The 12,412-nt window shown below is 29.3% G+C and overlaps 1 protein-coding gene across 1 annotated transcript in view; it reads left to right on the top strand.

Annotated features, from left to right (window-relative positions):
- LOC147070920 (neuroglobin-like) overlaps positions 1 to 12,412 on the top strand; it is a 258,925-nt gene that overhangs the window by 85,351 nt on the left and 161,162 nt on the right. The window contains exons 2-3 of the mRNA XM_085948906.1: positions 3,802 to 3,842; positions 9,672 to 10,028. Of these exons, the coding sequence (XP_085805032.1) occupies positions 9,832 to 10,028 (197 nt within the window). The 5' untranslated portion in view covers positions 3,802 to 3,842; positions 9,672 to 9,831. The remainder of the gene's footprint in view (positions 1 to 3,801; positions 3,843 to 9,671; positions 10,029 to 12,412) is intronic.

Below are 12,412 nucleotides of genomic sequence, written 5' to 3'. Positions count from 1 at the left end.
AGCAGCTGGTTGGCATCTTTTGTAATGTTATCACCCCATCGTGTGCGTGGCTTTTCCACTGGCCTTTTCCCCCCTGGGTTTTCTTAGAGGATCTTCTTCGGTATCCGTGACGCAGGCATGCGCTGGACATGGCCTGCCCAGTTTAACCTCTGGAGTTTTATGAAGGTGGAGAGTTTTGAATCTTGGTATAAGCGGTATAGTTCCGTGTTGTACCTAATTCCCCACCATCATTAATGGGTCCGTATATCCGCCTCAGGATCTTTCTCTCAAAGCAGTCCACTATTTCAGCTGCTTTCATAATATTTAGCGTCCATGACTCGCACCCGTATGCAACGATTGTGTGTATGACGGTTTTACAGAGTCGGGTCTTAGTTTTTCTGTGGACATTTCTGGATTTGAATATGGGCAGTACGAGTCACTACTGAGTGATTAAATTTTCATGGTTAAGTCGCTGTTCAATATTATTTAGTTTCATCTATTAGACGTTTAACGTACAAAGAAATGTCTTTGAAACTACGATATTTTGCATGTCATTGTTGTTTTCACTGAATGTAATGCTTAGTTGAATTTTATATAAATTCAGCATTGTAAAAAACATGTACGTATACAATTGAATAAATTATTTAACCTTTACATATGAAAACCTTTACAGAGTGCTGTGAATTTTCATCAAATTTTTGTTATGTAACGAATACATTGTTACCATCCCTACGGATGTGTAGTATTAGAAAAGCCGAATTTCAGTAGGTGTGGGTACTCGTATATCCACCTATTGGATTTTGTATGAAGCAAAAAGGTCTACACATCCCTTTTTAGTTGTTCGAACTTTTCACGCTGATTATTCGACTAACCGGAAGTGTCGTCAACCCTACCGAGTTATGAATTATGACCTTATTTGCAAAAGTTGAGCAGTTGTTAAAATATATTACGGGGGAAAATACTCGTTACTAAACGACTACAACATTTACCTGTACACATATTTTTTAATAAATTAACGATCAACGTTAACGACATTCTAATTAATTTAAGTTTTATTTTACTTAGTCTATTTAAGTATTTTTTCTGCTACCCAGGTTTCACCTTTCGGCATCATCAAAAACTATGCATTGACACCAATGGCAAATTTAATATGCTCTGTGGAACTATTCTACACACAAGGCTGCTATCGGCAGCTATTGACGGTAGTTTATCATATTTTTGTATTGAATTACAATAAGTTAGCTGTCTAACTGTCAAATCTGTCTATCTCGCTTTAAAAGTTGACACAGCTAATATAAAGGCTGTTAATATATAGCACATTTGGACAATTTAGAGTAGACGGTCAACTTATTGTAAAAATTAACTACCTTAATACATAAATATGACAAACTACCATTGATAACCGCCGATAGCCGCTTTGTGTATAGAATGACCCACTGATTCAGAATACAGTTAACTGCCGTTTATATGTAGAATAATTTAATACAATAAAAGGCCGCAAAAACAATAGTTTAAACTAAAGATGTATGTACACAATTTAAAACGTTGGAAACATTATAAGACATGCAGCCTTTTGTGGTTTCCCTATCAAAATCACTGAAGCAAATTTCAGTTTGAATTTTCAGAATGTTTTCCAAATTCTTTCTGGTTTTTATTTAAATTAGTAGACATGGCCGTCGCTTTCATAATATATTTAAGCTCCATCTTTGGTTTTGTCATACATCTTTTTTACAAATTCTTCAAAATAAGTAAAATGTATGAACAATTAATAGCTCTTGGTAATGCACTTTTGAGTTACTGAGGATGACATTGCTTCTAAACAATGCAATAAATAACTATTTTTATTACAATTTCATACATTTCTTTAGCTTGATAACCTCGATAGTATTAATGTCGTACCTGGATTATTATTGATTGCAAATTATTAATCATCATGGCAATAAAAAAACAATATCACTCTCTTATATTATTTTAATGAGATTTGTAGTCAATAATTACTTCAGAAAATATATGGATGACCTCAGAATATTCTGACAGTCATAATATGGAAAAATAATTACGAAAAATAAATGGATAACCATCAATCAGAAATAAAAAAATATATACTGTGGAAATCCAATGCTTAAAAATATACTTTCTGGCCTCAATTTTGCTACAATTAATTATCATTGCATTCGTAGCTTGTTACTAAATATCATTGTGTGCGGTGGCTTAAAACCGTAACGAATGAAATGTAAACATACACAATCTTTTACGTAGAAAACCTAAGTTAATTATGAGTTAGTAATAATTTATTATTCACCTCTTTTCGACTACACTACTGAGCGATGTTTACCCAAATGAAAGCTTTTAAAAATGTCCCCCAAACGTAGTAAAACAGCTTTCAAAGTTTGCTCTCTCGATGTTGCTTTTATATTTTATCCAATACATAAATGTTTCTGAGTAAAAAAAACTGTTTTATCAACCGAGTAAAAAAATGTGTAACCTTGTTTTTTTTACATTACAATAAGCAGATACATTATCACCGCATTGTTTAAAATGTATTTTTTATAATTTACGTTTCTTTGATTAATTATATTAATACTATTGGTTTATTAATTAAAGTATTGAATCTAAATACCGAAATATAAGTTTCGTAAAATTTATAAAATGTTTATATCATCAATAATTTTATTTCGGTAAAAATATAAATGTATTTTCAGAACTTCAGTCCATATTACGTTAGTAATTTCATTAAAAACTAATTTTCATTATATAATACATAAAAGTGTAGTCATTACTGACAATGACTTTATCATAAAATATCTATTGCTGAAAAAAATAACGACACTATGTATATTATGTCTATGAAATACGTCTTACGACATTATTAATGCCCAATTATAGTCGAACGTCAAAATAAAGATATTGGTTAAAAAATAATAGATATTGTGTTATTATTTTCTTTAAAATATTAACTATAACAGTAAAAATAAAGTAAATAAATAAAAAATATGTTTTCAAAGAACTGTTTATATATACTATTATGGACTAAGATGATATGAGAAATTCGTAATTATTTAATGTAAGAGATAACGCATAATATATACCTAAAAGATAAAATCAATCGGACTGATTACGATCTCGTTGTAAGTTTATTCAAGATAAACATATAAAAAACAAACATTAAATTTAAACTTTGTACACACAATATAATCGCATAGATGAGAACATGTAATATGTTATAAATTTGTTACCAAGATTAGATTTTTTTAAAAGGGAGGCATAGTAACATAAAGTTTGGAAACCACTGCTCTAAACGATTAATATTACGTTCAGTTTAATGCTTTTCTATATTCTGTAAATCGGTGTAATAGTTTCTGCCAGTTTTATGACGAATGAGTGTTTTCGTATAGTTTACCAAATAAGGTTAATGGTACAAAATCCAAAAAGCGGCAACTTCGAAATGGTACAGGTGGGGAGAGTTATTGGGTGAAGTCAGGACCTACTTCGGTTAGTCTAATTCCTGATAATGATGATGGTAGATCAAGATACATTAATCAGTTTTGAGCGTTTACACAAAATTTGCACAGTATTAATTGAAAATTAACACGATTAATTTCCATATTATTTGCTGAGGAGACGTCTGATGGTTAATTAATTATATTATCGCTCAATAATAATTTCCCTCGGCCGACCGACTCTCCCTCGTGAAAGTTTTTTTTTTTCGCGTCTTCATCGAATTATTTTCTCTCATTAATTTCAACTGGTAATCTCGCTAGTCTATGATTATTTTTTTAAATGGGCGATTATAATTAAACAACTTTTTCTTTCTTTTTTCAGATTTTGCTGTCTCAATTGGCCTGTTAAGTGAAAAGTCGAGAGTGAGTTTAAATAAAGAGATTAATTGAGTTTTAATTACACAGTGAATGCATTTTATCAAAGCCAGTGACATAAATTAAAAAAAGATTTAATTTGAGATGTTAATTTATACAAGAGTAGACGTCAATTTGCAGCATTGATAACCACAATTATCATACTTATAATTAATTGCTTTTACTGTGTAGATAGAAAATATACTAAAAAAACAAACTAAAGATAAATTTTTGTAGGTACCTAACTAAAATATAGTTTTTTTTAAATATATAAAAGATTAAATATAAAATATATTAATGAAGTAGTTTTAAAAAAATGTGATAAAGCATCATAAGTTTTGTTTTTATGATGTTTTATGATAAAACATAAAGCATAATAATTACAAGATAAAAAGAACTTTTTATATACAACGTTTTTAAATTTTGTTGAACCATATAAACTTGACTTGAGTACCTTAAACGATCAAAAAAATTTGTACTTGACATGTCATATTGATTTCCATAGTAACGCACGTATATATTAATAATTTAGTCGATAGGACTCCAGACTCCTAGCAACCAATAATGGTGTCGAAATCACTTTTCATACAAAACAAAATTAACTGAAAATGAATTCAATTCTACTTAAAGATGGCTAAAAGTAATAAAAACATGCATTGTCATCGTATTCTGATATATTCTAAAAGTTTCAAATGTCTAGCTAGTCGGAAAGTTAGTTAAAAATCGATTGCAAGATTTATACCGGACAAATAAGAATACGAGCTAAAAAAAACGTTGTAAAAACATGCTAATTTCATGCTATACGGGAGTAGTCAATGTTCCACGTAAAATATTTGTATGGTTACAATAATTAGATATAAAATTAGATTTAAATTACTAATATCAAAGTTAAAATCAAAAAATGTTTGAAATATTTTTGATTTCTGTAAACAAAGTCATTTAATAGATTCATTGTATACCCAATACTGGAAGTCCCCTTAGGTATGCTTTTATCGAAATTAATGTTTCTCGTTGATCTTCAATCTTTGAAGTAAGCCAATATCAGGATCGAGAAAAAAGAAAAACACGATTTCACTTGACGTCTTCGATTCCTAGAAATACAATCCGGTTTTTATTTTTGAGATAAAATCCCGGACGGCGGTGGTATTGGCGTAAAAATTTTCTCAATTCCGATAAAAGCACTCATTCCCTTACTTACAGGATAACATCTAATTTAAGTGCGTTTTCGTAACCCATTTGGGATAACCCTTATTTACACAAGTAGATAGGAAAGTACACAAGAGTAAAAGTGTTTCGAGTATTTATTCAAAATCTTGTCGACTTTTTTTTTATCACCTTTTCGCCCCTACGAAACATCAAGTGTTTGAACCTAGTAAATATTTTAAAAGTTGTAATTTTTACAAAAAAAAAAAAAATGGTAAACTGTATTTAAAAATCTTTTAAAATTGAATTTTTACAATGTATAATAGTAATTAATTTGTCATGCTCCACAACGTGATAAATAGAAGAAGGTAACTCCAAACGTATTTAATAATAATGAAAACATTAAAGCGTCTTCTGAAGTAAGCAAGCGAATGTCCATTTTGACTATAAAAAAAATGGTACAATACAATAAATACAATATCTTAAATTATAGTTATTGATCTAAGATTTATACTATTTCATTTGATTAATTTTTTGGGACTCCGATTTTGCGTTTTCTCAATGACATGCATATTGACCTAAATAATATAGAAGCATGTATACAAACTAGTGTTTGGAAATTACCTTAGATAATACACAACTTAAATCAATAAATTATAAATCGAATTCCACGTTCCTTCGGTGGATGGTATTAATATTATTAAAACAATTATAATTTAAATCCAAAATAGTGTTAATTTACGAGATATTATATCTTAGAATAAATAAATGTAGGTACTTCATAATATTCTTATTAACAAATACCGGATATATAAAACGTAAAAAATTACCAATAATTATCTCCTTTAACTTGTTAATATGGATATTTATTATCTTCGTTTACTTTTCGCATATAAAAATGAGACCCGAGTGTGTTTTGCGAATACATTTTGTAGGTACTAATCATTTTTTATTTGATACGCACGTTGTGTTTGCCAGATCTATCATTTTTCAATAAACATTTGGGTTTCAGTTGCCGTTAAAAAAAATTTATATAAAAATTTCACATAAAAATGTTGAGTATTACATAAGATTTGCTTCTAAATTAACAGGTTTCTCTATTGTACTTTACATATAAACAATAAAATACGATAATTTACTATATTATTTTCAGATTTCTTACTTCTTATTGGATACAAAAAAATACATTCTTTATTATTCATTGTTTTGTTAAGGGGGGACATGCTCGTCGAAGGTCAAAATTGAGTTTTTATTGTATTTTCAAACCATGATCCTGGACACTCCTTAAACGTTGTAGATAATCTATTTATATAATTTTGAAGCCTTATTATCCTTTATAGTTATTTTAAACATTTGATGACTGCATGAAGTATTTTTGTTACATAAAATAGTATTCTTTTAAACCTCTCGCTCTAATATTTTAGAATATAGTCATATTTCGGTACAGAACTGTGCAGTGGTGTTAAGATTTTTTACATTTATTAATTTTTAAACGCATTTATAAAACCATTAGTATAATTTATTACGAGATAATTTTTGTAAAATATTCACGATAAAAAATTATTTTGATAATCTCTGTGATCCCAAATTTGACAAGAATTAGGCATTTTATTATTCAAAAAATCGGCAAGATTAACACATTTGAAGATGATTCTAAAGATATTTATTATAAGCTATGTCTTTGACCATTCAAGTGTGATAAAAATCTTATGAATAATGATTGCTTTATAATAATTATTGACCTAAGAATAAGGTGGTGTTTTTTTGAAATACGCCATTTCTTTTGTCATTCCCTAGTGGTTAAGCTACAACATACGGCCATAGCCATAAAATGACAAACTATAATTAAAGTAGGGAGTAAAATTATGTTAACGCGCGTATTTGAACATGTACCTAACCGAATTTTTTTTTCATTTTTTTTTAAACGGTACATGTTCAAACACGCGCGTTAATATCATTTTACTCTTTACTTCAATTATAGTTTGTCAATTTATGGCTACGGCCATATGTTGTAGCTTAACCACTGGTGAATGACAAAAGAAATGGCGTATTTCAAAAAAACACTACCTTATTCTTAGGTCAATAATTATTATAAAGCAATCATTATTCATAAGATGTTTATCACACTTGAATGGTCAAAGACATAGCTTATAATAAATATCTTTAGAATCATCTTAAAATGTGTTAATCTTGCCGATTTTTTGAATAATAAAATGCCTAATTCTTGTCAAATTTGGGATCACAGAGATTATCAATATAATTTTTTATCGTGAATATTTTACAAAAATTATCTCGTAATAAATTATGCTAATGGTTTTATAAATGCGTTTAAAAATTAATAAATGTAAAAAATCTTAACACCACTGCACAGTTATGTACCGAAATATGACTATATTCTAAAACATTAGAGCGAGAGGTTTAAAAGAATACTATTTTATGTAACAAAAATACTTCATGCAGTCATCAAATGTTTAAAATAACTATAAAGGATAATAAGGCTTCAAAAGTATATAAATAGATCATCTACAACGTTTAAGGAGTGTCCAGGATCATGGTTTGAATATACAATAAAAACTCAATTTTGACCTTCGACGAGCATGTCCCCCCTTTTATTTTGACTCTTTTATAGTACTAGTTTCTAGACATTTTAATATTTATAAATCTAGTATTTTTAATTTAACATAAACTACCGTACTTTTTGTTGCCCATATTAAAAATTGTTAACAATAGTTGGCAATACTAACTACGATACAAAGTATGAAAACTGTACAGTGTAAGTTGAATAATCGAAGTAGAAGTTAAGCTTTATATTATAACAACGGCATCTATGAATTGGCAAATCTTTGCATATGAGCGAAAATCATCACTACAACCAGTCAGAGTCAAGAGCTAATACCGGTTAAGGGTAATTTAATTTTAAACTTAACGTAAAAGGCTACATTAAATTAATATAATTTTTAAAAATACATCTATAAAAACCGATCAAAAGAATAATCCTAAAATTTTAAGCTATCTATTTTAAAACAAGTTTAATATTATAAATCATGTTTAAACTATCTTTTAATGAGTAAAATACGTGAAATGGAAAAGATAACTTTATCTTTAAAAAATAAATGGTGTTTAAACGCAAGTGTAATTTAAATAATTGCGTATGCTAAAAATGTCTTCGCGCCTTTAAAGCACCCTCAAATGGAGGGAAGAGATCACAGGTGTGCACAAGTGTGAATCGTCAAAAAGTAAAACGAATTCAGAGTTATAAATGTACAAAACTTTAAACCTTAATACCTGAAAGCAAAGGGTAGAAAGAATCTTACCCTCGCGCAGATAAAACTGGGTCGTATTAAATTTAGGTAGGCTTGAAATTTATGTACGCCTCTTAATTAATATAATTCAACGCTCGGCTAAAGCCTTGATTGTGGTTACATTACAAGCTTTTAAATTGAGAATATTTTTTAACTAGAAAATTAACAATTTCGGCTATAAACTTAAGCACTTTTATTATAATTAGGAAAATTTTGGTAAAAGGTTCAAATATAAATTTTATGGCATTTTATTTTCAAAATTAATGGACTTCATGATAAAAGTTTTAGGTTAAAGCGAGTCACATTAAAAATAAAACCTACAACATAAGTATAATATAAATATCACAATTATTAGAAGAGTAAAAATAATAAAATCATTTGAGGCGACAACATAATATATAATATTCGAAGCACTATTAAAATGAACATAATATTATTATACACTTTAATTTATTAAACAAATTTTAATCTGTTATATTTATAAATTACCCACCATTTTTAAAATACATCCAAAGGTTTGTTCTAGATTTGCCAGAACGGCTTTTATACTGTGTAGTGAGTATTAGAATAAATTGCAAAAGTATAATATAGGTACCTTGGCATTGAATGAATCTCGTAATTTTTTGACTGCTTTTTTGAAAATAATGAAGCCAATTAAATTTAAACAGATCGATCAAGTTTGATTGAATGGTTCTCATAAAATGAATTCTATATATTTATTATATAATAGCAATATATTTTCTTTGATATTCTATATTAGGATAACAACTATGGTAAATTAAATAAAAAAAACATAAATTCGGTATAACTAATGTCAGCCTTTTCTATGATTCACGTTATTACTATGGTAGTATCTGACAAGCCGCAAATTTTTAACGACGTTTTTAACACGTTGAATATAGAGCGAAGCTCTTACTACAATCGCTGTGATACCAATAATTTGTGGCTTAGTATTTCATAATTAGTTAAACAGATGGCACAGTGTATTTATTTTTTTATATTATGTAAATCAATCAAGAGTGGCTAGTAAACTCAGTTTAAATTCAGGCGAGATAACTCGCAAAATTTGTATATGCGGCCTGTAGATCACGGCCTCAGAGAGCGAAATAACTCGATGAAGGCATTTAACCGATAAAACACTCACATTACTTACGTCTTATTGTCAATTACATTAATGAACATTTTTATTACAGATAACTCTAAATACTTACTGAAAAATAAAAAATAGTTGACTAATGAGATTAATTTAGAACACAATTTTCTTTTTATAAAACTGTATACATTAAAAAACAGGACAGCAAGATAAATCAAACCTAAATAGCTAATTATAAACAATAATTATTGTAAGTATCTTTGTGTTTAAGTATTATATTAAATGTGAATTATTTTACAGTGAATTAATGTTTTCAATTTGTTAATTGAGAAGAAACCAATTAAGCTGTTAGCGAGTTGTAGTGAGAAAAGCTAAGTACGCGTAAGCTTTGATAGTTTGACTAAAGGGTGACTGTAATTCAGCAAGGTTGTTCCGCCGCAAGTTCGAAGAGCTCCTCGGGATGGGGTGCGAGCTCGGAAAGCTCGCTGCATCAGAGCGCAGCGGGGGTGGGGGCGGTAGGTCGGGGGTGGACGGAGCCGCTCCAGCTCCCCCGGACCCCCGTCTTCCCCTAACTGCCAAGCAGAAGTACTCCATGATGGCGTCGTGGAAGGGCATCTCCAGAGCGATGGAGCCGACTGGTATCTGCATGTTTATAAAGTGAGTAACGTTTAATATCAATATTAAATATATTAATGAGCAATTTAAAAAAAAATGTTAGGAGAACATCGCCACATTATACTATGTATTTTTGCGTGAAATGAAAATAAATGCAAGTATGTAACTGTTTTTTATGAGAAGTGTTAAGTATTTTAATTTTAACAGTGGATTAAGTACCTACATTCCATGTAAAAGGTTGTTATTATTTTTATATGATGATTTGAATTTTAAGTCTGACCTGTAAACAACTGATACATTAATAAACATAAATTAATATCGGTTGGTTGTCATTGTATTTGATTTATGGGTTGTCGCCATATTATTTATTTATTTATTTAAGAAAACAACACATTGTGGACATAAAAAATCTAATTTCACGACTTTCACAATATGAGATTTACATTATAACAAATATTAACTTGCAGAGAGAAAAAGAGAATATACCTATATATACATAATAACAATAAAAAACATAGGTACAATTTTATACAGAAAAATAAAAATTCGAATACAAAATACATAGCAGGTTACCGAAAATGTCTACATATTTGGTGAGCGCATTTACTAGTCTTGCACCCTTCGCTAATGGTGTCTGATAGGCTTGATACGAGGAAACGATTCCGATCCAGAATAAATCATGGCTAGTCGACAACCTAGGTAATTGACAGGCGCATGTAAATTCAAACTATGTTCCTCGTTGCTCTTTGTTCGACGTTTTGGGCTCATTGCGCGACTGGGAGAATCCCAATTGCACATTGAAAACTCTCGACTCAGTCATACACCAACACTGTGTACAATATTACGTTTCCTGCTGAAATAGTGACGTTATGTGGTTATCCGAAATGAATAAAAAAGCAGCTTTTGCACATGTGCCAGTGCAAATTTTTGGAATTGTACTAGCGCCATATGTCCGGTAAAATTTGTTACTTGTAAAAATATATTATGTCTTATTTCTATCGAAAGTATTTATATGTAGATATTTTCCTTTTATTCAACTAAATATAAGGCGTTTTTTCAATGCTCGGTTATATATACGACTATAAGTGTGATATATCTGGCTGATAATAGGTTTTATGTTATGATACATTAATTTGATAAAATAAGGCTTATGAAAAAGTTTATAAAGATAATAAATGTAGAAATGCAAAGCTATAGAGAGAGTCAAAGTTTTTTGAACCCTTTTTTACCCTCGGCTATATCTACGCCTTTGAACCGTAGCACAAAATTAACACTCGTTTTATTAGCATTTTATACAGATGGAATTTCATATTCCTTTACAATTAAGAATATTTTTGGTACCTATAAAGACTGTTATAGCATCCATTTAAGCTGACGATTCTTCTTTTAATCTAGACACCCAGATTGTTAATAGTATTAACTTATGATCCAAGATGGCATATTATACTATAAGCATATTATACTATAAGGTAAATATTAGATGTAAAACCTGAGCTACAGTCTAAGTAAAATTATATATTTCTGTAGAATATATTAATGATTTGCATAATATTCCGGTTTATAAAGCATTTACATTTAACAAGAAATATTTTCGACTTGGTACAAAATATACTAATATTGCAATATCAGAGGAAGAATATCTATTAACGGAGTTTTCGTGCGTTTGCTTAGTACCTGATGAGTAATTAATTACAGGCAATCAACACTAAAAATGGAAAATATAACACAGTTATGTCTAATATATATTATATATTAATTAAAGTATCTGGTTGGGCTAATTATGGTCGCTTTTTCCACCTGCCACAAATCATATTTAACTTGAGACTCGTGAAAAAAAGGTGATGAATTTTCGTGTTTCTTGATAAAGTAAAATGGAGAATATCGAAGATGCTGTTGTAGCCCCGATGTTAGGATTATCATATTTAGAAAGTTGCGTTGAGTGGGTGTGATATGATAAATTCAGGTAGTGAGGAATAATACACAGTGGTGGTATTTTCTTGGTTTTATATTGTAGATATAATGTTTGGATAAACACGGCACTAATACGGGACTATCAAATTAGTTTTTATGTTGAGTTTGAAGATATACATTATGATTTGAATTTAAGATGAACGTTACGTGGAGTTGCGCGCATAAATTGACTACTTACACTGTTGAAATGCCAAAATGCAACTATTTGATTGACTGTCATTTCCATTGTCAGTAAGTAGGGTTGAGTAAACCTCTACAGAGTGCTTATAGAGACTATTATTCCAGATAATAAGCGCTTATAATTTTTCTTGTAATATTATTTTAATTCTCTATGACATAGCTATAAATATGAGTAAATTCAAATGGATTAAAGTTTTATAAATATGAGTAAATTGTGATTCAATATTTAATTATTATCTGTCATCGTATTATATTATCTTTATAAAGAACAATGA

This window comes from Rhyacophila brunnea, unplaced genomic scaffold (assembly GCF_057557595.1).
Source record: "Rhyacophila brunnea isolate RB1 unplaced genomic scaffold, BYU_Rbru_1.0 scaffold_21, whole genome shotgun sequence".
NCBI classification, from domain to species: Eukaryota; Metazoa; Arthropoda; class Insecta; order Trichoptera; family Rhyacophilidae; genus Rhyacophila; species Rhyacophila brunnea.
The sequence above is the reverse complement of the archived record's forward strand: the minus strand, read 5'-3'. Positions and strand labels throughout refer to the sequence as shown.